The sequence below is a fragment of the Schizophyllum commune genome (assembly GCF_000143185.2).
Source record: "Schizophyllum commune H4-8 unplaced genomic scaffold SCHCOscaffold_5, whole genome shotgun sequence".
In the NCBI taxonomy this organism is placed as follows: Eukaryota; Fungi; Basidiomycota; class Agaricomycetes; order Agaricales; family Schizophyllaceae; genus Schizophyllum; species Schizophyllum commune.
This window is the reverse complement of record NW_026089542.1, coordinates 235,066-261,459: the sequence shown is the minus strand read 5'-3', so window position 1 is coordinate 261,459 and position 26,394 is coordinate 235,066. Positions and strand designations below refer to the sequence as shown.

Sequence of the window (26,394 nt, the reverse complement as noted above, 5' to 3'; positions counted from 1 at the left end):
TGAGACACCATACGGAGGGCTCTAACGAGTTCTCTAGGCGGAAGGGATCAGCATGAACAAGATGTCACGGAAATTGCCGGCTATCGAAGGGGGACCCGCCTCTCAACCCCCTCGTCGTTCAAAAAATAGAGGATGCATTTCATTTTCAAGGCGTTACTGCAAGAGAGGTCCTGGAAGACGGCGATATCGACTCGAGCCGCCTACCGCCTTTCAAAGTGCCGACTGAGGAGCTCGAAAGCACGTGGTGTACTGGTCACGGCACCCGACAGAGACGACTTCGGTCTTCGGCACCTGCAAGACTATGAACCTCGCCAACACGACTAGAGCGGCCGATTTTACGATGAAATAAAACGTCATACATACCTCACGGCGGTCCCCACGCTTTTGGGACCATCCGCTCAAGCATGAGGATGAATGGGACCAAAGGCATGTGCAGACCGTTATCAGCGCTCGATAAAGGGGACAACGAGCAAAGGCCACCAGGACAGTGCCTTGACCATCCGAAAACAATGCCCGGAAGAAGATGACAAGCTGGGCATGGGAGCCCGAAGCACTGCAGAACGTGCAGCGTCGCGCACGTGCTACGTGTACCTCGCGACGGCATGCGTCCCAGAAGACTCAAGGCAGAATCGTGTGACCGAGGAGGACGCTATAAGATGAGGAAGATCTGTAGCGAGCACGTCGAAGCAGCATCGCTCCTTCGTTCACATTCGTTACTACCCGCGCCGATATGTGGTCTGCAAGCACCGTTCTTCTGGCGATTTCGTTAGTGCGCTCCGTGGTCGCGGCTTCCGCGGCCTCGGGGACGTTCAATATCCTGTCTATGAACGTCGCCGGCTTGCCCGCGATTCTGAATGGGAATGGGGAGGAGGGTGACAAGACGACGAACACGAATCTCATCGGCCAGGTATGTCCCTCACGCCGACTATCCCGCTGTGAGTTCGATTGGCTGACGATCTGCATCAGAATATGGCGAAGATTGGCTACGATCTTATACATGTTCAGGAGGTAAGTTTCTCACCTTGGCGAACCACGCATGAGGCATTCAACCTCATGAAGGACTTCAACTACCACGCCGCTCTCTACGCGGCCGATACTCACCCATATCGTACTGCCACCAGCGGCGGAGGTTAGTGCTTCCCTGTACCTCTGCTCATCATTCCGGCTAATCATCCCCAGTCCCGTTCGGCAGCGGCCTCAACACGCTCTCCAACTCCGACTGGGTCGACTTCTCCCGCACAAAGTGGGCGACCTGCTCGGACGCGTCAGAGTCGGACTGCCTCACGCCCAAGGGCTTCACTTTCATGCGCTGGCGCGTCGACGAGGGCGTGTACATCGACGCGATCAACCTCCACGCGGATGCGGGGACGGAGGACGAGGATAATGTAGCGCGGTCAGCGAACTTGGACCAGGTTCGCGTCGACCAGTCTTTATTGCGTTCGTACGACCAGAGCCTGACCGCTTCCCCCACCCAGGTCCGCGACTTCATCGCCGCCAACTCGGCCGGGAACGCCGTCCTCGTCTTCGGCGACACGAACTCGCGCTACACGCGCGCCGTTGACACCGGCATCCGCGACCTCGTCGCCGACGAGGGAATGACCGACGCCTGGGTCAAGCACGCGCGCGGCGGTTCGCCGCCGGAAGGGGGTGCGGACGCCCTGCTCTGCCCCGATGGCGTCCCTGCGAATATCTCGTGCGAGACCGTGGATAAGGTGTTGTGCGTAGCCCGATTTCTGCAAACACGCCTCGATTTCTGCAAACACGCCTCGATTTCTGCAAACATGCTTCGAATCCTGCGGATACATCGTGCCTATAGCAGACTAACGCCTTTCCATCTAGCTTCCGCGGCTCGAAGCTCCTCGACTTGCAGTCCACGGACTTTTTCTACGACACGGACCGATTCCTCTCCGAGAACGGCACTCTGCTCACGGATCACAACCCGGTCCGCGTCGAGTTCTCGTGGACGCTGGCCGACAATCTTCGCCAGAGCGACCTTTTCGGCGGCCCGCATGGGTACGTTCCTCTCAAACTGACTGCGTCTATGATTGACATGGGTGGTCCTCCTCTAACCAACCATCACTCACCACCACCCCACAGCACCTACTTCAACGACGTCCCCTCGCTCCCCGGCTCCCCCAAAGTCGCCTCCGTCACCCTCCGCGGCGGCAACCGGCTCGACGCCCTCTCCTTCACCCTCTCCTCTGGCGCCACCCTTGCGCATGGGGGATCCGGGGGCGACGCGTCCACTATCTCTCTTTCCTCAGGTAAGTCGCATCTCGGCCGACGCGTTCACCCTCATGTACTTGCCCTTTCCTTCAACTTGAACGAGTCACCCTCCTCTAACAGAGTTCACCCTTCAAATAAACCACTAACCCCCACCGCAGGCGAAACCCTCACTTCTGCTACCCTCTGCCAGGCCAAATACAACGACCACACGCGCATCTTCTATGCCAAATTGACCACGAGCGGCGGGCAGACCGTCGAGGCGGGCAAGACGACGGACGAGTGCACGAGCGTGAGCGCGCCGGAGGGCTTTGGGATCGTGGGCGCGTATGGCCAGGACGGGGATGAGGTGGACCAGCTGGGGTGGATTTTTGGGCGGCAATGAGGGAGTTGAAGACGAGGGGGTGAAGACGAGGGGGTGACGGGGGGGGGGGGGTGGTGACGAGGGCTCGTGCCTGGTGCTGCCCAGCACGGATTATCTTCTTTTGGACTCATAAAGGAAAGCAGGTTGGAGGAAAGCATAGGTTATTCATGACGTTCGTTACAGTGCTGGAGAAAGAATTCTACTTTTAGACTGGGCACTTACCTTCATTGGGCTTGCGCTAATCAAGCCACGCCGCTTACACTAAGTCTACGTTGCACACAACGATCGTGCTTCACACGCTACGGGTCGACGTTGCGCTCTGCGCTCTACAGACCAGCGGTGCACATCACAGCCCAGCAGTCTGGCGATTACGAACCCAGTCGATCATGAGCTTCGACACACAGTACGCCTTGATGTTCTTCTTCTGCACCCACTCGGGGGTGTTGGGGGCGTAGTCGGGGGATTCTGAAAAAGTGCGTCAGTCAACGCTGTCGTAGTAGGTATGGGATGGGTATGGGGGATAAGACTCACGACAAATCGCGCTGTAGTGCTGGTAGAGACCAGCGTTCTCGGTGTTCTGCAGGACCTTCTTGGCTTGGTGCCACCCTGTGATGGTTGTGAGCAAAGCGTCTGATGACCTATAGAGCTGGAAACTCACCCTGTGCGACCCCATTTGCGAGCGTCACTTCAGCATTATCAGGCAGATCACGGTGGAAAGGGAACCGCGCCACAATCGTCCAAAAGTCGACGATCGACATCTGCCTGACGACCTGCCACAGCCGCGCGGGCTCGTTCTCGGGTAGAAAATCCCAGCGCTCCGCCTGCGCCCACGAGAGCAGCACGCGGGGCTTGCCCTCGAGTACGACGACGTCCCACTCGGGGTCGTGCGCGATGCGAAAGGGTGGCTGGCGGGAGAGGAGGTCGCGCTCGGCCATGTGGCGGGCGAGGCGGACCTCGTAGCGGGTGGCGTCGTCGCGGATGTCGTCCGTGGTGAGGATGCGGTGCTCGCGGTCGTAGTAGTAGACGTCGTCCGTCATGGGGTTCCGGTGGGCCTCCCAGTGGTCGGGGCCGTACGTGCGGGTGGTGTAGGAGAGGATTTCTAGGACGGGGGCGTCCATGGTAGGTGGGGGCGATGGGAGTGAGGGTGGGTGAAAGGAAGAGAGCGAACGGTGGGCGCGGTCGACGCGTATAGGCGGTTTATATAGGTGGCAATGGCCATGAATGATTTCAGGAACGGAGGCATACCAACAAAGTACGATTTCCGGAATGGAGAACACAAAGGCCAACTCGTATGCTCCGCGCCTGTATAATGAACGCAGCGCAGCGGTTGGCGGCTCAGATCAGTCTCCTGGGACCGTAGATAGTATCAGTGCAGTTCATATCACAGTCATAATCAGCTGAGACATTGCCACAATGCATATTCGAGTGCAGCCAAAGGGCCTGCACAGCTTGAATGGGAGAACTGCCTGTTCGATGTGGTCATAGCGTTTGCCACCTTAACGCGTTTCAAAAATTTGGCCGCTGGGTTTAGGCCTTGGATCACGGTCCTTCTGCATGTGAATTTGCGCTGGGAGTTGTGAATACTGATACACGGAAAGTCTTGTAGCGCACACCCGAGTGGTCCATGTTGCATGATGGCTCGTGATGAAGAGGTTGTCACACATGACTGTGACGTGTTGGGCGCGTTTGACCCAACAAAGGCCTTTGCACTCAACGCTCCTTGTCCTTGTACTCGCGGACTCTTCCCGACCAAGGTGGCGGATACCCTCCCCACAGCGCCCCCTACTACTCTTCAAGATGCATCGCTGCCTCGTCATACCGGAAATCCTGTCGATGATTTGTGACAGCCTTTCTGTTGCCATTGACGAGTCTAGTAATAATGTTCCTTTGTACGACTCGGACAGTCGACGCGCACTAGCTTGTCTCTCCAGGACCTGCACTTCTATGTCGCACACGGCCCTCCGCAGTCTCTGGAAGACCGTGCACAGCCCGGCAGTGATAGCGAAGTACACGATGCCAGACGACCTCTGGGTCATAACCAAATCGGAGCCCTCCTCAGAAGACTCTGACTCCGACTCAGAAAGCGATGAGCTGGTAATGACTTACTTGTTTGTTGTTTCAAGCCGGCTAAGACCCCATGTAGACCCCCACGCGACCCATAGTCGAAGAGGACCTCAAGCGGTTCAACCTCTACGCACCCCTCGTTCGGCGAATGAACTTCGGCTGGGGTGGCGACTTCGCGCTCTGCGATGATGGCCACACCGCGCTGATTGCCGCCTGTCGCGCACCGGTCTTTCCCAACCTGACTCACATGGGCTGGAGCGTGGACTGCGTGGGCCTCGTCTTCAGCCAACATTTTGTATGCCCGTCCATCACGAGCATGCACATCCTGGCGGAGGCGCCGCTGACGATGGGCGACGTGGCTATCCTGCGTAACATCCAACGGCAGTGCCCCGCGGTCACGCAGCTTCGGGTCCAGATGGATGATGCGTCGGACGCACTTGCGAACGTGCTCTCGGAGACCATCTGCGGCTGGGACCTGCGCGCGCTCAAGACCACACACCTATCCCAGAAAGGCCTCGCTCGTCTCGCTAGCTCCCCCAACCTCGAGGAACTGGAGGCCTCCAACGACGAGGACCAATGCCACATATCGCAGCCCGTCGACTTTACCCCCAGATCCTTCGCAACACTCACTTCCTTCGCGCTCGGGCTGCCCATCTCGTTCGCCGCTTGCATCGACATGCTCCGAAGCGCGTCCTTCGCGCACCTGCGCACGCTCGCGCTCTTTGGCCTCACGCCCGAGCCCGCGCTGTGGGGTGCTTTGTTCACCGCGATTCGCGCCGCGCACACCCGCCCGCACCTGCTGCGCCGGCTCATTCTGAAGGATCACATCCTCGACTCTGACCTCGCGCCCAAGGGCCCGGAGCCCGAGGACGCGAGCGAGTCGCGCTTCGCGCCGCTCTGCGAGTTCTCAAACTTGGAGGAGGTGCACTTGAACGCGCAGGAGGGATTCCGGCTCAGCACGAATATTATACAGGGCATGGCGCAGGCGTGGCCAGAGTTGCGCGAGCTGCGTATTGTGCACCGCGACTGCCTAGACGAGCCGCAATTGCCGCTGAGCGCGCTCGCGCACCTTGCCATTCACTGCGCGCGCCTCGAGATTCTCGAGATCGACGTGGATGCGACGGGCAATTGTGTCCCGCACGACGGGCCCCTGCCGACCGCGCCACAGGGCGAAGACACCTCACATGGCGCACCCAGTCCACAGGGTGCATCGCAAACCCAGGACGCACCCAATCCACACAGCGCACCCAAACCCCGACCCCGCCCCCAGACCGCCCTGCACACCCTCCAGCTGAACTGGTCCCCAATCAGAAGCGCGCGACCCGTGGCAGCCTACCTCTCGATGCTCTTCCTCGATATCAGGACCTTGCTCTCCGTGTGCAGGGACGAGGTTGCGCTGAGCACAGTGCCGGAACCCAGGTGGCAGAAGGTGGCGCACTTGCTTCCGGCGTTCAATGCGGTTAGGGATTATGTGCTGGATCCGGAGGGGGGGAGGTGGAAACGGGTGTGCGATGATGATGGGGCGGAGGATTGAAGGGGGTGGTGGACACTTTCAATGGTTGCTGAAGTGCATCCATCGACTACCAGGCGTTCGTCGACATTTCCCTTCGCTAGAGTACTTATCTGGTCCGTTTATACAATACAGTCGTACAATAATGTGCTCTTCCACACCATATATCCAAGTGGCATTATCTAGGCATACACATCATGATCATGGTAATAGAGCAAGCTACTTCTCCGCCTCGAGCTCCTTGACGTTTTGAGCTTCAACGTCGATGACATTCGTCGGGTGTATATCATCCTCGTCGTCCTCGTCCTCTTCTGGCAGCAGCAGATTCAACACGACGGCGATCAGGCCTGCCGAAAGGACTGTTCATTCATCAGCAAACGTTCGACCGCCTGGTAAAAATTAAGAGACTCACAAGGCGTGCTCAGCACAATCGTAATCGAGTCGAACAACCCCTGCAGCCCCGAGCTCGGATTGTCCACCCCGTCAAACAGGTGCGTGAAGATCTCCGGCGCCAGAATATACCCAATCCCAAAGCTCATCGCCGCCGCGAGAACGAACCGGTCCCTTCTCGAGTACTGCGTCATTGCGAGCACGCGCAGGCCGGACACGCACACGCTGGCGAACAAGAACGTCGTCACGCCGCCGATGACGGGGTTGGGGATGGCGAGGAAGACGCCGGAAATTTTGCCGAGGACACCGAAGAGGATGAGGAAGGCGCAGCACCAGCGGCCGGCGGTGCGGTTGGCGCAGCGGGTGATCGCGATGACGCCGTTGTTCTGCGCGAAGACGGAGAGCGGGGTGACGGTGAAGAGCGCGGAGAAGAAGCCGCCGAGGCCGTCGCTCTGGGAAAGGGTTAAGATGAGACGGAGGAAGGGGAGGGGAAAAGGACGTACGAGCACACCACCCTGGATGCGACTATCGAATTCCTCGCCGTCGACGGCTTGCCTGGACACTTCGGCGGAGGCGGTGATGTCGCCGATAGCCTCCATCGCGAGCGAGACTGCAAAGGGCTTAGTTGGAAAGGAGAAATCGAGGTAACTAACATACTGTACACCGCGAGCATGGGCAATATCGCCGGCGGGTAGACATCAATCTTGAATGTGTGTACCCTTATCGGGATGTCAGTCGCGGGAGCGCTAGAGTCAAGGAAGGCGCGCCACTGACCACAGGAACGTGATCGCAGGGGCGGTCTTGATAGAGCTGCCGTCAATGTAGCCCGTCGCGCCGGCGACGATGCATCCCACGGCGAGCCCCATGATGATGCTGATGTTCTTCATGAAGGGCGAGCCGACGAACTCGCAGAGTAGGATAGTCATGAAGGACAAGAAGCCCAGCCCAATGAATTCGGGCGAGCCCCATGGCAGCGGGCGCGGCGCAGCGATGTTCGGGCACAAGGCAAAGTACGCAGGCGGGTTCGCAGACGAGCAGTCATTTGAGCCGCCACCCCAGTTGAGGATGCCCGAGTCGCCGATAAGGTGCATGCCGATGAGGAGGACGACGGTGCCGGTGACGATGGGTGGGAAGATGCGGCGGAGGATGCGGACGGGGATGAAGGACATGAAGATCTCAAGGAACGCGCAGATGAGGGACGTGCCGAGAAGCATGCCGTACGCGTCGGGGCACGGGCCTTGCGTAACGGTGCCATCCGCGGCGGTCGTCGAGGGGCAGGTCCCATCGCGGTACATGGCATTGAAGATCGAGCTCGCGGTGCTAAGCGTGGCGAAGCTGGTGCCGACGACGGTGATGAGGCCAGTGCCGAGGTAGTAGTTGCGCCATAGGCGTATGCGGGACATCTGCACCAAACTTAGGATGCCTGAGATGGATCATCAGGGTATGTGCGGGGAAGGGGGAAGGGTAAAGCGCACCTGAGGCGATCAAGCTTGCAGAGATCATGTACGCGGACATCTCGGAGTCGAGGTTTAGTGAGCTCGCGAAGATGATGGGCGGGGTGATGAGGCCCGCAAGCATGGCAAGCGAGTGCTGGAAACCACTGGCTATGGCAAGCACAAGGGGCAGTTCCTCGTCAAGGGAGTAAAAGGGGGGTGCCCGCCGCTTCGTCCTCATGAAAGGGAGACTGGGCATGCATAGCCTGTGCGATGGGTAAGTTACGAACCTTCAGCACACTGGGGGACACATACCAGCTGTAGTTGTAGTCTCCCACCCATCCATCGCGCGTCGTCAGCTTGCGCTTGACGTTCTGCGCCCGCTCTCTCACTCCGCGCCGCCCGGAGAGCGAGGGTGAAGCGGTCTCGCTGGGCTGCTCCTTCGTCACAGAACCGACCGACATGGTGGGAGAGGGCAAGTGCGAGCAGGCGCCGATGCTATCAGCCGTCCTTTATGAAGCTCCGCTTGGGCGCCAATTCTCGACCCTCGCGCATGCAAATTTGCATGCGGATGGGCGGAGGCTATCTATACTGCCCGGGTTTGATAAGGGAGATATGACTCCTGCCGCGCCGAGACATGGACACAGAGGGGCCGGAGGCGGACGATAACGGTGCTCTCCAGGGCGCCTGTTCGCCGTTGTCACGGAGGACGGGATAGGGAGCGCCGGACGGAGAACAAGGGAGGAAAAGGGTAGGATTTTGCATCGATATTAGGCGCGCACATCCGGTCTTTGAGAGCTTCATGCAGGTTGAGGGGCAATTGAATGCATACTGTTCGTCTTCCAGTACTTTTTACCGCGTCGCAGAGGACGCATTCTGCAAGAAACATGAAAGAGAGAGCCAGCCCAAGTTGCGAATCTGAGCTGGGAATTAGATTCAATGGTTTGACCACGTGTAACACATCCCCATATGGTACTCCTTGTTCTTGTCCTTGTACTTTTCCAAACCCAAAGTCCCATCGTATATCCTACGCACTCTCTCCTCCCTGCGATACACAGGGGTAAACAAGGACTGCGAAGACAGTCTAAGGCCCGGTTGCGAAGTTTGTCCTCATCGCCGACGAGCCCAATGACTGCGAACAAGCGAATCTCGTACTACTATGATCGTATGTCAAGGCTGCAACGGTCAATGACCGGGAGACTGACCTTTACGGCCTCGAAACAGCGGATGTGGGGTCGTATACATATGGGCTGGGGCATCCGATGAAGCCTCATCGAATGCGGGTTACACATGAGCTTGTCTCCGCGTACGGAATGTTGGATAAGATGCACATCTTGGTAAGTCTTGCACTTCCTTGGGAAATCACTCACTAAGCGACTCGTAGCGCGCCAAACGCGCGTCTACAGAGGACATGACGCGCTTCCATACCGATGAATACGTCGACTTTCTGAACAGGGTCACGCCCGAGACGGCGGAGGATTTGACATACCAGGGGACGAGATGTGCGTGGCCGTGTCTGCTCATCTACTTTCACTGACGTGTCGATTAGTCCTGGTGGGCGATGACAACCCCGCCTTTGAAGGCGTCTTCGAGTTCTGCTCCATATCAGCCGGAGGTTCACTCGGTGCGCCTCAAGCCAGGGTCCCCCGATCACTCACTCACATTCCCCCCAGCTGCCGCCGAGCGCATCTCCTCCGGCGCGAGCGACATCTGCATCAACTGGTCCGGCGGCCTGCACCACGCCAAGAAGCGCGAGGCCTCCGGCTTCTGCTACATCAACGACATCGTCCTCTGCATCCTCGACCTCCTCCGCACCCACCCACGCGTCCTCTACGTCGACATCGACTGCCACCACGGCGATGGTGTGGAAGAGGCCTTCTACACCACGGACCGCGTCATGACGTGCTCCTTCCACAAGTTCGGCGAGTACTTCCCCGGCACGGGTACGCAGGACGATCGGGGGCACGGGAAGGGCAAGGGCTACGCGGTGAACGTTCCGCTCAAGGACGGCATCACGGACGACTCGTATCAGAGCATCTTCGAGCCTGTCGTCACGCGCGTGCTCGAAGTATTCAGGCCCTCGGTCGTCATACTGCAGTGCGGGTCCGACTCGCTCTCGGGGGACAAGCTTGGGTGCTTCAACCTGAGCATGGAGGGCCACGCGCGCTGCGTGCAGTTCTTCCGCAAGCAGAACCTACCCTTGATCATGCTCGGTGGCGGCGGGTACACGGTGAAGAATGTCGCGCGCACCTGGACGTACGAGACCGCGTGCGCGCTCGGCATCGAGGACACCATCGACCCGCACATGCCGTGGAACGAGTACTTCGAGTGGTTCGGGCCGCGCTATCGGCTGGAAGTCGTGTCGAGCAACATGGAGGATATGAATTTGAAGGATAACTCGTTGAATCGGGTGAGGGAAAAGGCGCTGCAACATCTGGCGGAGCTGGCGCCAGCGCCGAGCGTGCAGATGCATGATGTGCCGAGGGAGTCGGTTGGGAAGCATTTGAGACTAGCAGTGGATGATGAAGACGATGACGACGAGCGCGACGACCTCGACAGGCAGCTTGCTCGTGCGTATCTCTCTCTACCCACATCCAACCTTGTGCTAACTTCTCCCCAGAACACATGCGCTACGTCTACAACCTCCACCACGCCTCCTCCGCCCCGCCATCCCCCACTTCCTCCACCTCCAGCTCTGACTCCGACTCCGATTCCTCCGCACCCCTTTCCTCTCGTCAAACCCCGTCTCGTATGCCTCGCGCTTCCCCCAAAAAGCGCATGTCTATCCTCACCAACCGCTACCACGATGCTTCCAACCGCGCCGACGCCGACCCCGCCTACTTCACCGTCCCCTCCCACGACCCCGCCTACTCGCACTTCGCCTGCGGCGCGCCCGCGAAGACATCCCACCGACGCTTCTTCCAGAGCGGCGCGCACTGGGACGCGGTCGGCGCGCGGGTGGTGCTGCCCGACGGCGCCGTGTTCGCGCCGCATAGCGGGTATGGCGGAAGAGAATATGACGGGGTCGACAGAAGGAACGGCGCGCTGGGAGTTGGTTCAGGGATGGGGGCGGGCCTCGACGGGCTGGAAAGGAGGAACGGGTTGGCCGCGGGCCCGATGCGCGTGGAGGACGCGGACGAGGACGCGATCCTGGACGAGCTGTACGAGCGGGGGATGGATGGTGAGGAGAAGGAGATGAATATCCCGATGGAGGAGTACGATAGGGGCCCGGGGGTGGAGAGGCCGTACACGCTGGCGGAGGTGATGATGCGGGGCGGGCTGGTCGAGCAGCCGGACGATGATGATGATTGGGATGATATGGCGGTGGATGCATGACATGCTAGCAGTGGATGCATATGTGGTCTTGACGATGGATGGATGGAGGACCCGTGGTCATGGTGGATGACTGTGGCGGGTCTTCAACTGTATTTGTACGTGGCTCTTGGTGTATCGTATCTTTATTTGTTTCTTTCGCTCTTGGACGACCGCGTCCCTTTATTGAACCTCTTTGGAAAGCCCGCACATGTGTAGTTGGCATATATATGGTTATAAGTTAGCTTGATCCAGTTCGGTATCTAGAAGTCTATCCCATCCAACTCCATGATATGCCCGGCGCGGATGACCCGCCCTTTAGCTGTGCAGAGGGACTCATGCGCGCGTATTGCCCCGAACGCTTTGACAAGTACTTGCACCTTGCGCCACGTCGGATTCTCCGGCGCCTCTTCCTCAAGGTCGCCGTCCGCAACCTGCCCCGCCGACGCAATCTTCTCGAGCTCGGGAAACACGGCGGACAGGTACGCGCCCACAGGCCCCGCGGGGCCTACCGGCGACGCGTAGACGTACCAGCTTGCGAGCGCGGTCTGTCGCACGTCCGTCGGCGCATGTACGAGCGAGACGTCCGATGCGTCGACCTCGAGGCCGAGGGTGCGCAGCCGCGGGCAGCGCGCGGCGAGGTGCCGGAGCGCGTGGAGCGGGGGGCGCTCCTGGGGCGGGGCCCGCGCGGGGAGCAGCAGCAGCCGCAGCTGGGGCCATGACTGCGCCATACGCGACACGTCGTCCTCGCCGAGGTGGAGGGCGCCCTCGAAGTCGAGGTGCAGCTCCTCGAGCGCGGAAAAGCCGTAGAGGGGCTCGAGGGCCGCACCCTGTGTGGGTGGGGGTCTAGGTTGCCCCGGAGAGGCAGCCTCCTTCAGTCGCAGCCGGCGGAAGGTAGAAGGTGCGGAGTGCGCACCGCGCACCGCGGCGAGGATGCTTCGCCACGTCACTCGAGGCAAGATTTGGTAGATTTCGAGGGTGTGCAGGCAGCCGAACGAGCAGGACTCGAGCATCGTGAGAAGACGGTCTGCGCGAATGTCCGCGCCTATGACGAGCGACGTCAGAGCGGAGAAGGCTTGGGCGGGCAGTACCAGGCTTTCGAGCGGATGATACATGGAAGTGCCCGGCCATGGCGTCTGATTGGTGATGTGCAGCGTGCGAAGGGTTGGGTCAACGGCGAGCTGGCGCATGAGATTCAGGCTCATGAAGGGCGTCTTCAGCGAGTGAAGACTCCATGTAGAGATGGTATCGGCAAAGCTTGCGACCATGTGCTGTTCACTCCGCGTGAGGATATAACTGCACCCTATGTCGAGCTCCGAGACGTTGCGACAGCGCTGACGGATGCAGCGCAGGACGTGCAGGTCGCCGAAGCTGAGAGAATCGCCCGCAATATGCAAGGAGACGAGTGAGGGAGATGCAAAGTACTGAATGTAGCTGAGTGATATTCCAGCGGTATCCCAGGAGATGTGGGTGAGGTTTGGAAAGATGGGGGCGTTGAGCGTCATGGTGAGTGCCAAGTAACCATCCTCCGAGAGTCCCTTCGGCCAGTCACTTCCCCCGAAGGTCATCTTGCGTATGAAAGGGGCATAGAATTTGAACCTTGTAAGGTCTGCTTCGACTATGTGGCGCGCTGGAGTCTACAGTTGTGAGGTCAGACGAATCATCGCTACCGGGTGAGTAAGACGCACCAGCAAAGGTATATTGCTCTCATCGTCCACCAAGTCCAGCATCCAGCACCCAGGCATCGTATACTCGGCAATGATTGCAATGTCAGTGACGTCCTGCCAAAGACAGCGAATCGCGGTTGCGTACACCTCCTTGCATGTCCTCGCCAGCGCTGCCAGCGACTGAGTGTTCTCGCTCGTCACCCAGGTCGAGTCGTTGTCACCAGTTGGTTCACGGCATGCTTCGCAAATCAGGGTCAGAACTTCGGGGATGTGGAAGCAGCGGTGCATGTCAAGCTTTTGACAGATTCTTTCGAAGACGAGGGGAAGTCGACAAAGGTGGCGTCGGGCCGGGCGGCAAACCGCCATCAAATGATCGGTGCCGCGATCACGTGTTCATGTTCGTCTTTTCCTATCACACATGCTGAACTCGTGGAACCGGCGAGAGAGCCAGCAACACAAATTTCCAGATTCTATACACGTCCTTGGACTTAAAATGACGCAGAGGAGGACGTTCCGGAGACCGTGCAAAGTCTGGCAAACCCCTACTTATGCTGTCAGCGTTTGTGTTCTTTGTTGTCGTCCATGGTCATGGCTATGTTTGTGACCATGCAAGCCACTGCTATATAATACGACTTGGCTCGTATTGATCTCGACCTCCACATTATACCACGACCATGCCCTACTCGCAGTACCCGAACATCGGTCTCCCGGGCCACCCCCTCCCGACCGCGCCAAAGTCGTCTGCCCCTACAATATCGCATGATACCCCGGGATTCGGCTGCGATTCCTGGAATGTCTATAAGCACCCTGGGACCAAGAAAATCTACTACTACGAGCCCCACCGGCACATCATCACCTCGGACATCATCAACGACGTCAACCTCCGGGTCCGAGTGCGCATCGCGATGCAAGCGGCGCAGGACGGCATCAGGCGCTGGCAGCCCGATCTACCTGACCACATCAAGCACCTGGAAGGCTGCGATGTTCTGGTGAACAACGGCGTCCCTCGAATCATACTAGCTTGGGAGCGCCAGGAGCGCTACGACTTCCTCAGCTACGTTCCGGGTTCGTGCGCTCGTCCCAACCGCTCTCCGGGGGGCCGAAGCTAATTAACGCCATATCACAGGATCGCACGACACGCGTGTCGTTATGAAGCAAACGAAGCTCGACTTCTGGGCCACGGTGGAGATGTACCCTTGCCACCGCGACCTCCCCAAAGGCGCGGAAAGCACCGTAGTCGAGGGTCTTAAACTCCAAAGTGAGTCTACATTAGCACCAAATTCCTATCCGCACCAGGCTTATCATTCCTCAGGATCCTCGCTGGCATCTGCGGTCTTGGACCATGACTCAAGAGTCATGGATTGTTGGAAGGGGTACAACGACCTAGGTGCGCTGAGTCACATGCTCTTGCTTCGTACGCGAAATTGACTTTTGATTGTGATATCCAGTGAGGCAGATACCGCCTCCGTTGCAAAGTCCGGAGTGGTGGCGGGTGAAGCACCTGCTTGCATATCATGTCGCCTATCTTTCGAAGATATGGTATGGCGTACAGAAACTCTGAGCATGCCAGTTGTCGCATAAACTGTCCGCGAGTCTGTAGTCAGCGTGGAGTACTTGACGACAGGTCGAGGGAGGGGATCATTGTGGGCAAGCCAGCCTTGGATTCGGATTACTTTTGCCACATAGTCACTTTATAGTTACTGAACTGGAATTGCCGGTCGTTATGTCTAGATTTTTTAGAAGCGTCGCAAGAACGATATTGTACACGATAAATGCAGTACACAATCATGTCATAACACCAATACTTGCGGAAGCGTCAGCGCGCTTTGGTTACGCACGACGAGTACCACCCCAATCTCAATGACCCCCTCCTACTCCGACGCACCACCTTCCCCAACCCTCGCATCCCCTCACTTTTTCCGTTCCCCTGCTTTCATCTCCTCATGATAATCATACATGTGCGTCGTCCATGGATCATCCTCAGGTGGCTCCGGAGGAGCCATGGGTACGGGCGACCGCGTCAAGTCGGCATATGAGAATGCTGTCGAGGCGGCGTCCGGAATATGGGCCGGCGAAGGCTCGCTGACGCGGATAGGTGAAGGTTCGTTAACGTGGGCAGGCGAGGGGTCAGGGACCTGAGCCGGCGACTGCTCGTCGTCGCCGTCATAGTTTATGGTCGTCACCGCCGGCGTAACCTCAGGCTCCACGAAAGCTTCAACAGGCGTATGGACAGGATCGCCGTGCTCTGAGTCCATGGCAGGAGCTGGAGCTGTCTCAGTCTTTGGCGGAATCGTTGTAGCGTTGGGAGAAGCCTTGCGGTGCGTGGCCATTGACGGAGTACCCGAGGCCTTGGACGGAGTGCCCGAGGCCTTGGACGGGGTGCCCGAGGCCTGAGCGCGACTCTGCGAGGCCTTCAATATATTTTGGACGTTTTGTGCGCCATCGTCGCTGAGGATATGGTGCAGCTCCGCCCTGCGACGCACCTTTTCGGGGCTAGCTGTGTGCATCGGAGCGCCGTCCAAATCTGTGAGTTATCAAGGTGAGAAATGCAGAAATGAAGATGAGCAGTTAGTTTGCTGAGAAGATATGAGACGTACCCGAGGGCGCATTCTTCTTTCCGTGTTCGTCGTTAGGATCGTTGATGACTTCGATCCTCGGGTCTTCGGGAGCTGGCGATTTGGTCGGCGGATTGCACATGGGCATTTGGGAGAAGGTGGTAGATTGTGTCGCGGTGCCCCTGTGGAGGCGTTGAGTTTCTGACTAGATGGAAATGGGAAGAAATCTACCTCGCTGCGTCTTGCGCACTCAAAACTGCGTCTAATTATTCTATGAGTCCGTGGCAGAGAGGATGAAGAGGACGCTCACCCGTATGACCGTTGACATTTGTGGCACTTGCCTTCGGGGGCCCATCGACCTTCAATGGCCGTGCCACATTCTTCGGCGTCGCACGAGGCGTCGGCTGCTGCAAAGGAGGACTCCTTTGACTCGCAGTCGCGTTCCCGTCAAGGGCGGCAGAGGCAACGGCGGGAGGCTCCGGCTGAGTCTGAGTCTGAACTGACTGCATCCTCTTCTCCCTCAACTGTCGCTTCAGTGCATCGCGCTCGCACGCCAGCGCCGCCGTCTCCTGCTCCCGCGTATCCGACTGCGCCTTTAGCGCACCCAGCTCGTGCGTGACCGTGGCCATCTTCTGCTGCCACCGCTCCTCCGTTTCCTTCATCTCCCTGCGCACGTCCTGGCGGAACTGGTCCGCGTCTTCGACGAGCTGCTTGTACTCAGCCAAGAGGCGGCGGTAGCGCCGCGCCTGAATCTCGGCCTCGTCGCGCTGGCGGACAAGAGAGGCGTGCTGCAATTTGAGCACTTGGTGCTGGGTCTCGAGCTGGATGAGGCCATTTCGGAGGTTGTCGATGTGGATGGTGTGGCGCTGGAGCTCGGTGCGGGTGCACTGGAGATCGTTTGTGGTGACGCCCAGCGCCGCTGTCGTCTTCGCTAGCGTATCCCTGAGTTCGATGATACGCTTCTCGTAGTCGCCGATCCGATGCTGAATCTGCCCCTGCTCGCCCTGGGCCTGGGCGCTAACAGACGCGCCTTCGGCCACTATTACTTCCACTCCAACAAGCCTCTGCTCGAGTTCGACTTTCCATTGCCCGCGCTTGGCGGGGTCCTTCTGCTTTGGGGAGCTGGTTTGCGACATGTTGGTGGCAATGGGATGGACGATGAGATAGTGGAGACGTACAAGGGGGGAAGTCCTTATAAGCGCTTCAGCAAGCGTGGGATTGAGGCGCAAACGTTATTGTCGACCAGTTTGGAACAATAGCTCGACGAGCCACGAGTACCGACACGGAACAATTGGACTCACCAAGCCATTGTTACTCACATCTCCGCTGTCAATCGAGTCCGCTGCGGCCATCGAGCGCATACCAAAGATCGCCGCTCTATTCTTGGCCGTGAGATGTTACAGCAGGTGTCTTCTCTACTCACAGATATGGAATATGGAATCCCTTCTGAACTACCCCATACGCCGCTATATATCTCCGATAAACGCCAGGTGCACGTCCATAATCTTCAGCTTCAGTCCCGCCTTGGCCAGCTCCTTTATGCTGCGCTGAAGTGCAGGATTCTTCTCGTGGTACCGCCTGTCGCTCAGCAATAACGTTGCCTCCTTTAAGGTCCGTGGCTCCTGCGATACGCGAGACTTCAGGAACTGAATGAAGGACTCGGGCGCCTGTAATCGGTCCCCGTAAAAGGCGTAAGTGACCCTGCGCAGCTCGGGCGCGAGAGTGACGAGAGGCGATGCGTCCGGAGGCTTTTCTTCGTCGTCTGCTCCTGGAACTGGTGCAAACATGCGCTGGAAGAATTCGTCTGCCTGCGTGGCGTCCTCGGGCTGCACAGCGATGCGCAGGTCATGAAGTTTGGGGGATAACGTGACAATTTCAAGGATAGCTTGCAGCGGAAAATGGATGAACGACGTCTGCAGGACATGGAGGCTGTCGCACTTGGAACGACGCAGCATATCCACGGTACTCTGCATGCCGCTGATCAGATGATAGGCCGAGAGCTCCTCGAGATTGGGCGCCACCAGCCGGTCGACGACGCTCGCGTTCTTTACGCATAAGTGTCGCAAGTGCGGCAGATGTACGACCGGCCCGGAGCTGTAGTCCGTGAGCTGGAGGTGCTCCACGTCGGTGAGGGAAGGGAGCACGTCCGTCTGCCCGATGCGGCAGGGGCCGAGGTAGAGCGTGAGCTGTCGTAGTGGTAACTTCAGGTTGGGCGGTAGTGAGTAAACCTGCTTGAACGAGCAGCGGCGGAGGAGCGGCGCTTTGTCGAACGCGACGGCAGCGTCTGGCGGGACGGAGCGGCCGAAGCGTATATGGATCTCCTCAAGACGATCGTAGGTCGAGTGCTTGATCTCCTCCCACACGCGTGGGTCGCAGTCGGCAAAGTGGTAGCTGGCCTTCCGCCATCGCGACGCATGCTCCCATAGGAGGCGTATGACGCCCGCAGCCGCATTAGGCGCAGGCATGTAGGCTGGATATGACGAGAAGGAGCAGTCTATCACAAGTGACTTGTCCCTCGAATGACTAAGATACGTTCGGAGGATGGAGACGGGATCGCGAGCGCGCGCCAGCGACTTGGCATGTAGGTCGATGCGTGTCCATAGTCGTGCATCGCCCTGTACGAGGCGGCGCCATCGCGAGCACACGCGTGAGAGAGTCCATACTCCTTTGTGTACGTGTAACGTCTGCGTGGGGTCCAGTAGGCGCGAACTGCGACTGGGCCTCCGATCGACAGCGTACGTGAAGATCTCAGAAAGAATCTCGGAGGGAAGAGTTCGCAAGGGAGATACGAGAGACTTGTGTTTGTGAGTAAGGCCTTGTACTGTGTCGCGTGCTTGGTAGAGCTCCTTCAGTGCGACGATGAGTGTGCTGATCGCTGCCTTAATACTGGCGACCTCCTTTTCGCCACCCGCGATGATGCGAGAAATATCGGATCGCAGTCCCGGGGGAGCGGGATCGTTGGTGTGCCATATAGATTTTGGTAAGGACTTCGACAGTGCGTGTAATGAGGCCAAAGACGTTTCATTGTACTTGTTTGCAGGGGTCAGCGTCGATACACCACATTGGCCGCATGTGGTCAGGATCTGCAGGAGAAGTATGAGATGAAGATCGTTGTACTGACAGCTGCACGCACGGATGTCATGTTTTGCGGCGAAAAAACAACAATGGAGGTGTTGCACAACATACGCCTCGGTGGCCGGCCGAGCTACGCGGCGGATCAGACGGATCAACCGGCGCTTGTCCGGGCGCCTTGTTTGGCGTTCCCTTTTCTTCTTGTTCTGAACTTTGACCTCGACCACATCCCACACCACTATGCATCCCTGCCTACAGGTCGCCGAGATTACGAGCTGTATCTGCGAGATGATACTCGACTACGATGATCTCAAACCAGCATCTCGCGAGGATATCAACTCCGTGGCCAGCTTTGCGCGAACATGTCGCGCAATCTACGCGCCGGCCAACCATGCTCTCTGGGGCACAGTCACCCACCTCGCGATATTCGTGGTGTGCACCATGCCGAAGGGGCTGTGGAAACGGTCTCGCGTGAAAGACAACGAGGAAGTTCAATATACGGTGCGTTGACCATTGCTGCTTGGGCACAAGGACCTTCTGACGGTGGCAAGCAGCTCAATCCTGCGCGGAATATACGACCTGAAGATCTCGATAGGATACGCTTCTATGCTCCCTTCATCCACACGCTTTACATCGGCCTGAACTGGTCGGTCGAGCTCTCGCCGCGCGGATACGCGTCGTTCTTCAAGGCTGCTGGACCTGCATTCTTCCCCAACCTGCGTTCATTGGCCTGGAATGCTGATTATGTCGACATGGACTACATGAAGGACCTCTTGACACCTTCGATCAGGAACATGCACTTCTATACGGACAGCTTGAAAGAGGACCACGTCGCCGTCATGCGCGAAGTCCGTCAGCAATGTCCCCAAATTCAGCGCTTCCGGTATGCCGCGACGAAAGGGACCGAATTTGCCTACGAATGCGCTGAGGAGCTCTTCGACATCGCCTTCGAATACGACCTCGTCGCATACTCAACCGCATTCCTCAACGAAGCGAAGATACCCTTCCTAGCAGCTCGGAAAAACCTGCGCAAGTTGTGTGTCGACGTCGATCTTTTCTGCTTAGGCGCTGCAATGCCGACCGGTGCACCGCTATGGAGCTTGCCCCCCAACTCCTTCGGGACGATCCAGGAGTTGATATTGCATTGCCCTCTGCCAATAGCGACGGTCATGGATCTACTGACAAAGGCGACCTTCACCGATCTGCGCGCCCTCACATTGCGTCCATACCCGCTGCAACCGCAAGAATTCGTCAACATCATCATGGCTGTACCCACCGCCATCGAACACGCTGAACTCCTCGAGCGCCTCGACATCTTCGAAGGCTCAACTAGTTCATGGCAGGATGTTCTCGAGGCCACCCTTCACGAGAAGGTGCTCAAGCCGCTGTTCAGGTTCACGTCCCTCACGCACCTCGTCATGTGCGGCGCGGCCGGCATCGACCTCACCGAGCGCGGGATCCAGCGCATGGCGAAAGCGTGGCCCAACCTCCGCACGCTCTACATCTACGCGCGGACGAGGCCGTACCACGACGTCCATCTCCGCCTGCGCCATCTGCACCACCTTGCCATCGGGTGCCCGAAGCTCGAGCGCCTGGCGCTGCTCGTCAACGCGGAAGAGGAACCCATACTGTCGGAGGACATTCCGACGCCCGACTTCGTGCACCCGCTGAAGCATCTGGGCGTCTCTGTCGCGCCGATCGACCAGGCGGACGTTGTTGCGCAAATCATACGGATGCTTTTCCCGCAGTTGGAGTCACTGTCGTGGAGGGGCTCGTCGCGTAACGAGAAGTGGAATCAGCGGTGGGAGAACGTGGTGTACGACCTGGATATTGAGCAGGTACAGAAGAAAAAGTGGGCAGAATATCTGGACTTATAGACGCTCGTCATGTACTCTAGAAGCGTGGGTTGTGTGTACATACCTGTCTGCTAGAGCTACAATTTTCGCGGATACACGGTCATAGACAAGTTTTGCCCTCAGTTTTGCCCTCAGACTCAGCATTCCTCGAACGCGCTACGTCATTTTCACGTGAGGGCCACGATGCCGTTGCCGCTGCGGAAGAAGCCAACGCCTTGTCCTGTTTGACCATCGCCCCTTGTCCTTCCCCTTCACTACGCCGCCATAAACACTAGGGTCAGACTCCCCGGATCTCTTCTCTCCTCAGTATGCATCGCTGCTTGGCTATTCCGGAGATTGTCTGCTTGATTTGCGATGCGCTCTCGCCCAAAACGAAAGGCGAGAAATGCCCGGATTTGGCGCGGTTCGCGAGGACGTGCAAATCCATATCGACTGTGGCAATCCGGTACATCTGGAAGAATTGTCCAGAACTGGCGATCATGATTAAGCATACCACGCCAGCCGACCTTTGGACGGGCCGTGAACTTGTGAGCCCCTTGTTGGTCCTTTCAGTACAATGCCACTTACACGTGATCATAGACTCCGACGCGCCCAATTGTGGCCGAAGACTTGACGCGGTTTTGTTTCTATGCTCCCTTTGTGCGGGAGATTAACCTTGGGAAAGGGAAGCAGAGCCCGAGGTGTACGATAACGCGCGAAGGGTACTCCGCATTCTGCTTGGCGTTGCAGTCGTCGTCCTCGGTCTTGCCTAATGTTCGGTCCATGGGCTGGCATATGGACAGCCTGGACCCGCTGGCCCTTCGGTACTTCATCTCTCCCGCGCTCACTTCCCTGCGCATCACCGCCGACAGCTTTACGACGGGCGACCTTGCCAGCCTGCAGTACGTGCAGCAGCAGTGTCCAAAAGTCATCGAGCTCGACGTCAAGATAGGCGGTACCGCTCTTGACGCCAAGCGTATCGCGCAGGTATCCGACGTGATATGCAGCTGGGACCTCAAGGAACTCAATACATCGCATATCAGCTGGCGCGCGCTGGGTCGCCTAGCCAGCTCAAAAACACTTCAATCCCTACAACTCAACCTCCTCACCACCAAAAACGAGTTCAACGGCGTGAGCATACCCAGCAACGCCTTCTCGTCACTGGTCTCCCTCTGCATCGACGGTGTGCCCATCTCGTTCGGCACCTGCATCTCTATGTTCCGGCAGTCGACGTTCTATCACCTGCGCACCCTAACAATCATTTCCCTCACCCCTAATCCCGCGCTCTGGGAGAAGCTCACTCCCGCGCTCCGCGCCGCGCACAAGGCACCGCTCAGGCTACACAGCCTCACGCTGAAGGAGACGCGCGACCAGGCGGCGACGGCGAGCGCGCTGAACCACGAGGCCAACGCGGCTTCGGCCATGGACGCGCTCTACTGCTTCGAGAATTTGACCAAGTTGAACATATCCAGCAGCAAGGAGTTTACCCTCACGCCCGTCACGGTGGAGAGCATGGCGAAGCATTGGCCGAAGATGCGCGACCTAGAATTCTCAGTGCGATACCGCTATACGCCCACGCTCCCGCTGCGCGCGCTCGAGTCACTCGCGAGAGGGATGCGTGATCTCCACACCCTTCGGCTTGACATGAACGCGACGGGCGTGTCGCTCGAGCAGGCGCCGCCGCCGCCGTTCGAGCGGCAGACAACACTGATGACTCTCCACGTCGACTGGTCGTCCATCTCAAGTGCGCGTGTCGTAGCGGCCTACATCTCGATCTTGTTCGCCAACATCAGGCTGGTTACGACGAAGCTGGAGAACGGTGCGATCCGGAGTCAGGGGGACGTCAGGAATCGCAGGTGGAAGAAGGTCGAATATCTACTGCCCGCGTTTACGGCCATGCGGGAGCATTTGGAGGACCGGGAGGGCGGGCTTGATACACAGAGAGAGGCTTCCTCTGGATCTATGCGCAGAAAACAGCTCAACGAAACGGATTTCCCCAGCGATACAGAATGATCATGAACAATGGCTTGTACTTGATCCAAAAGGAGCAGGCTCTCGCAGGATGTTACACGTAGCACCGGTATTTAGACGATTAGATATGACACCTTTGCATTTATTGCATACTCATATTCTGCTGGCCAAACGATTATTTGAAAGCCTGTGGCCCCATTGTTGTTTGGCATAGCGAAGATAATATACTGTCACGGATGCATGCATCGTGACAGACGGACGCCGGGCCGAGTGGCCACATTTGAACCACGCGTTTCGCGCCTTGTCCATGCTTGACTCTGTCTTTGTCGGTCCACCGCCCCTGCATTCCGCAGCGACTTCATATCTACCCTCGGCGTACATCACAGCATTCAGAACACTCTTAATATCTACCCAACAACAACATGCAAGCCAGAAAATGAACTCTCGCTGCCACTCTTCTTCACGCTTTGGCCAGGACATGGACACACACAAAGGCGCCCACGTCTGGAGCGCAAAGAATGTTTATGATCGGCGAAGTCTGACAGGTCTTGTGTGCTTTTGTCGTCGCCATTCATGCAAGGAAGGCATCACACTCACACCGATGCTGTTTGTGACCGTGCGGGGCTGGGGGTATAAGTGCGGGTGGCTGGGAACGCTCTGCCACACTACGATCTTCTGCCTGACTCTACTTGGAAGCTGTTCCAGGCCCATATAACCCCCACAGTCCTCTGAACTCTGCTTCGCTTCGCAGCTTCACTCTTCTTCAGGTGCGTCTGCGAGTTTCCGCTGTGTGGCACGCCAGCTGACAGTTAAGCGCCCACACAGTCCCCCTTCTCGCCACCGAACAACCAAGTCAATATGAGCTGCGACAAGCGCCACACCGAGTCGTCCAAGTCGACCAAGTCGACCACCCTTGTCGCGAGCGTGCTCAAGAGCAACGAAGTCGTGCATGAGTACGCGGACGGGGTGAACCGCATGTCAGCGACGCAGGCGCAGATGCAGGGCCAGATCAAGATTCTCACTGACCGAGTGGCGGCCCTGGAGGCTGCCATCCTCCGCATCACCAGCCAGTGCGACCAGGCCGTCGCTAACAGCCGCACCGTCGAGGGCGCGCTCTCCGCGCAGAAGATGCACACCGAGCACCTCAACACCGCCGTCAGTCGTCTCGAGTCCAATTATACGCGCCTCGACAGCGAGATCATCCGCCTGCGCCGCGCGCGCGAGGTCGACGAGGAGGAGGCCGAGATTGAGCGGATGCACGCCCGCGCGACGAGTATGCGCGCCCGGAGCGCGCAGGAGGAGCGGTTGGTGAACGAGATTGACTATAGGCTGCAGGAGACCGAGGACCTGATCCTCGATGAGTTCGAGGATCTGCACGGCGTGCTGGGGAAGAAGCTGGGGTACCGCAGGGTGGCGCATTCGCCGACGAACGGGGCGCAAGTGGCTCATGCGCGACCGCGCACGCCTCAGCAGCAGCCGACTCCGGCTGCGACGCCTACGCGAGCTCAAGGCATGGCTCAGACGTACAGCTCCGGGGGTGGCATGCGCCTGCGAGAGCTGATAGCAAATGAAGTCGCTCCCCATGGCGATGGATCTTCCACTGCTTCCAATGCATCGTCTCGGCGTTCCTGTGATTAGTTTAAAGTCTACTCGTCTTCTTTCATTTACTCACGCAGACTTATAGCGTCAAATTCGTCGAGTTCTGAGCAGTCTCTGAGGCAGAGCCGTCGCCCGGACAGCAGGGACTCGCCCCGTCGCGGTCGCGCTCCGTCTGTTGGGCCACCCACACCCACGTCTGCCAGGTCGTACCAGGAGAACCGTCACCCTGAGGCAAGCACGCCGAAGCAGGTCAACTTCGCTTTCAACGATGGTGAGCATCCTGCGTCCGGCGCGATGTGCCGCATTCTAATCACCCTTTCTAGGGAACGCACAAGTGCGCGCCACAGCTCCAGCCGGGACACTTGCACCACCTGCAGAAGCGTATGCTGTCCGGCCGAATACTTACCAGGTCGGGTCGCGGGTGTCCATTGACTCGGGCGTTCAGTCTTATACCTCAGACGAGAGCTCGATGGACGAGCGCCAGAGGCAGGCTCGCGCGTCCCTGATGTCACGCATCAGTGCTGCGAGTACCTACACGGCTGGACCGAAGACGCCAAGGGAGATGGACGAGGGTCTTCTTGCGACTAGGCAAGCCGACCGCGCTCGCCTCCGAACGTGAAATTCTGCCACTTTCAGATATTTATGATACCCCTCATAACCACCATCCCTCACATTAACCGCCTGTAATGCCCCGTTCACGTACCTTATGAATCCAACCTAATGCCCAAACCGCCGGATTCGAACCTGGTTCTCAGAGAACAATGGCCGCGCGCGTTACGTAACGCCGCATATCTTATCTCCCACAATCATCATGGCAAGGAAGGGGAAGAACAACCAGAACAACACCGCTGCGGCGCCCCCTCCAGAAGAGTCCGCCGCCGCCGACGATGCGCCCGCCCCCGAGCCCCGACCGCCCGTCGAGGTGCTGTACTGCGCAGGTTTTTCCGTCCCCTTGACGCGCTGAAGTCCGCGACGCCAACGCCGCTGCATCACTAGTTTGCTCCTTCCCGGTCGAGTACTGCGAGTTCGGGTCCAGCCTGACACGATGTAAAGAGTGGTTGAAAGAGGCGCATCCTGATCAGTTTGACAAGTACTACTCGGAGGGTGCGTGTTGGTGTCAAAGTCTTGAAAGATGAGGCTAACGATCGACGTGCAGAGGCGCTTCAGAGCAAGATCGGAACGCTGAGCTTGGACGCGCAAGCGAAGCTGGAGAAGGATACGGCCAAGAAGGAGGCGAAGGCTGCAGCTAAGGCAGATGCAGAGGAGAAGAAGAAGATGGCGTCGCAGGTACGTTACGAGCATCGTACCTCCCAGCGGACTAACTTCATTGGCGACCAGATCATCATCAAGCGCATCGAACGCAATAAGCGCAAGCATATAACCTCCATCAATGGCTTAGAAGCCTTCGGTGTCGACTTGAAGAAGGTCGCCAAGCAGCTCGCATCGAAGTTTGCCACAGGCGCTTCTGTGACCAAGAATCCGCAAGGCCAGGACGAAATCGTCGTGCAGGGAGACGTCAGTGACGAGATTCTCGAAATGATCGAGGACGGCGTCGGTTTGCTGAAGGGCATACCTGCCGACAACGTCGAGATCGTGGAGGACAAGAAAAAGAAGGGTGGGGATTAGGTCTGGTAGCAGGTACGCATGAGAATGCTCGATGCTTTACCATTCCAACTGACGATGTGTACTCCAGGTTCATGTATCTCTGTATCGAGTATATCATCACTGTATCACCAGCATGGCCAATGTATCCACGATCTGCCGACGTCCCCGCCGCCCGCGAGCCCCTCAACGTACTTCTTTCATGGTCAAACCTTCGGACGGTTCGACGTAGCTGGGATGCATCTTCAGTCAACTGATCCTGCTCAGTACGGTCTCTATGTCCGTCGACGACCCCTTGCGTGAAGAAAGCATCCCATTCGCTGTTGACGGGATCAGCGGTGATTGCAATAGGGCAATACTGACAGCATCTATCCGACGCTGAACCGTGAACGGCGTCTCTCACGCCTCTTTACAGTCTCCCTTTCGCTAACGCCAGTCCTCCGCAACTCTGTCGTACATGAGACGCCGAATAACCGCCATGTTCAAACGTCCTGTCCGTGTGGCGTCGGATGAAATGGTGTAGGGAGGTCACGGTGATTGTACAAGGGTGAAAAACAGCATGAGCAGTTGTCGTTCACATCTCTTTTGCTTAGATCATCGGGCGTGTCTGCTTATCCTGCCACACGTGAAGGTGCGGATGTGCGTTCGTCCCTGCCGTCGTTCTCGACTCCAGTTGCAGTGCTGAACGTTTCTCCAGGACAAGCATGTCCATATTACGCTGCCCGACTTTGTGCCGACCACAGTACTGCCTTGACAAAGCCTGCACGCACGCGCAAATATCGCGCCAATCACTTGAA

General features: G+C 58.1%; 13 protein-coding genes across 13 annotated transcripts; 8 read left to right on the top strand and 5 right to left on the bottom strand.

Annotated features, from left to right (window-relative positions):
* The first annotated feature begins 667 nt into the window (after positions 1-667).
* On the top strand, positions 668-2,712 carry SCHCODRAFT_02620755 (mannose-binding lectin). Its single transcript, XM_003037698.2, has 9 exons — positions 668-907; positions 967-1,008; positions 1,060-1,129; positions 1,180-1,412; positions 1,476-1,717; positions 1,840-2,013; positions 2,098-2,264; positions 2,385-2,664; positions 2,686-2,712. The coding sequence occupies exons 1-8, from the start codon at positions 731-733 to the stop codon at positions 2,606-2,608; spliced, it is 1,329 nt and encodes a 442-aa protein (XP_003037744.1). The 5' UTR covers positions 668-730; the 3' UTR covers positions 2,609-2,664; positions 2,686-2,712.
* A 221-nt stretch (positions 2,713-2,933) lies between these two features.
* On the bottom strand, positions 2,934-3,705 carry SCHCODRAFT_02501048 (uncharacterized protein; the record flags this gene model as incomplete). Its single annotated transcript, XM_003036333.2, has 3 exons — positions 2,934-3,052; positions 3,119-3,193; positions 3,246-3,705. 3 exons carry the CDS (start codon positions 3,703-3,705, stop codon positions 2,934-2,936), a joined length of 654 nt encoding a protein of 217 aa, XP_003036379.2.
* Positions 3,706-4,531: 826 nt separating this feature from the next.
* Positions 4,532-6,185, top strand: SCHCODRAFT_01207543 (uncharacterized protein; the record flags this gene model as incomplete). Its single annotated transcript, XM_003037697.2, has 2 exons — positions 4,532-4,681; positions 4,731-6,185. The coding sequence occupies 2 exons, from the start codon at positions 4,532-4,534 to the stop codon at positions 6,183-6,185; spliced, it is 1,605 nt and encodes a 534-aa protein (XP_003037743.1).
* Positions 6,160-8,537, bottom strand: SCHCODRAFT_01111500 (Xanthine/uracil permease). The gene is made up of 7 exons (XM_003036332.2): positions 8,300-8,537; positions 8,027-8,250; positions 7,326-7,974; positions 7,209-7,270; positions 7,055-7,161; positions 6,574-7,003; positions 6,160-6,520 (listed from the first exon to the last, which is right to left on the bottom strand). Exons 1-7 carry the CDS (start codon positions 8,446-8,448, stop codon positions 6,381-6,383), a joined length of 1,761 nt encoding a protein of 586 aa, XP_003036378.1. The 5' UTR covers positions 8,449-8,537; the 3' UTR covers positions 6,160-6,380.
* A 454-nt stretch (positions 8,538-8,991) lies between these two features.
* Positions 8,992-11,744, top strand: SCHCODRAFT_02620746 (uncharacterized protein). Its single transcript, XM_003037696.2, has 6 exons — positions 8,992-9,149; positions 9,209-9,321; positions 9,369-9,486; positions 9,534-9,608; positions 9,658-10,554; positions 10,605-11,744. Exons 2-6 carry the CDS (start codon positions 9,310-9,312, stop codon positions 11,318-11,320), a joined length of 1,818 nt encoding a protein of 605 aa, XP_003037742.2. The 5' UTR covers positions 8,992-9,149; positions 9,209-9,309; the 3' UTR covers positions 11,321-11,744.
* Positions 11,560-13,251, bottom strand: SCHCODRAFT_02699781 (uncharacterized protein; the record flags this gene model as incomplete). The annotated part of the gene is made up of 2 exons (XM_003036331.2): positions 11,560-12,933; positions 12,985-13,251. The coding sequence occupies 2 exons, from the start codon at positions 13,249-13,251 to the stop codon at positions 11,560-11,562; spliced, it is 1,641 nt and encodes a 546-aa protein (XP_003036377.1).
* A 267-nt stretch (positions 13,252-13,518) lies between these two features.
* Positions 13,519-14,699, top strand: SCHCODRAFT_02244413 (uncharacterized protein). Its single transcript, XM_003037695.2, has 4 exons — positions 13,519-14,028; positions 14,090-14,221; positions 14,276-14,350; positions 14,412-14,699. Exons 1-4 carry the CDS (start codon positions 13,638-13,640, stop codon positions 14,522-14,524), a joined length of 711 nt encoding a protein of 236 aa, XP_003037741.1. The 5' UTR covers positions 13,519-13,637; the 3' UTR covers positions 14,525-14,699.
* Positions 14,700-14,873: 174 nt separating this feature from the next.
* On the bottom strand, positions 14,874-16,654 carry SCHCODRAFT_02699779 (uncharacterized protein; the record flags this gene model as incomplete). Its single annotated transcript, XM_050346935.1, has 4 exons — positions 14,874-15,487; positions 15,561-15,700; positions 15,750-15,780; positions 15,829-16,654. 4 exons carry the CDS (start codon positions 16,652-16,654, stop codon positions 14,874-14,876), a joined length of 1,611 nt encoding a protein of 536 aa, XP_050200303.1.
* Positions 16,655-16,984: 330 nt separating this feature from the next.
* On the bottom strand, positions 16,985-18,678 carry SCHCODRAFT_01138629 (uncharacterized protein; the record flags this gene model as incomplete). Its single annotated transcript, XM_003036329.3, has 2 exons — positions 18,652-18,678; positions 16,985-18,601 (listed from the first exon to the last, which is right to left on the bottom strand). The coding sequence occupies exons 1-2, from the start codon at positions 18,658-18,660 to the stop codon at positions 16,985-16,987; spliced, it is 1,626 nt and encodes a 541-aa protein (XP_003036375.1). The 5' UTR covers positions 18,661-18,678.
* Positions 18,679-18,810: 132 nt separating this feature from the next.
* Positions 18,811-20,568, top strand: SCHCODRAFT_02537572 (uncharacterized protein). Its single transcript, XM_003037694.2, has 2 exons — positions 18,811-19,091; positions 19,145-20,568. Exons 1-2 carry the CDS (start codon positions 18,831-18,833, stop codon positions 20,465-20,467), a joined length of 1,584 nt encoding a protein of 527 aa, XP_003037740.2. The 5' UTR covers positions 18,811-18,830; the 3' UTR covers positions 20,468-20,568.
* A 357-nt stretch (positions 20,569-20,925) lies between these two features.
* On the top strand, positions 20,926-22,438 carry SCHCODRAFT_02499627 (uncharacterized protein; the record flags this gene model as incomplete). The annotated part of the gene is made up of 2 exons (XM_050343089.1): positions 20,926-20,973; positions 21,026-22,438. 2 exons carry the CDS (start codon positions 20,926-20,928, stop codon positions 22,436-22,438), a joined length of 1,461 nt encoding a protein of 486 aa, XP_050200302.1.
* An 816-nt stretch (positions 22,439-23,254) lies between these two features.
* On the top strand, positions 23,255-24,614 carry SCHCODRAFT_02501042 (uncharacterized protein; the record flags this gene model as incomplete). Its single annotated transcript, XM_003037693.2, has 3 exons — positions 23,255-24,026; positions 24,081-24,266; positions 24,319-24,614. The coding sequence occupies 3 exons, from the start codon at positions 23,255-23,257 to the stop codon at positions 24,612-24,614; spliced, it is 1,254 nt and encodes a 417-aa protein (XP_003037739.1).
* Positions 24,615-24,785: 171 nt separating this feature from the next.
* SCHCODRAFT_02620727 (density-regulated protein DRP1) lies at positions 24,786-26,068 on the top strand. Its single transcript, XM_003037692.2, has 5 exons — positions 24,786-24,933; positions 24,992-25,099; positions 25,152-25,282; positions 25,334-25,633; positions 25,689-26,068. Exons 1-4 carry the CDS (start codon positions 24,807-24,809, stop codon positions 25,619-25,621), a joined length of 654 nt encoding a protein of 217 aa, XP_003037738.1. The 5' UTR covers positions 24,786-24,806; the 3' UTR covers positions 25,622-25,633; positions 25,689-26,068.
* Positions 26,069-26,394: the final 326 nt, after the last annotated feature.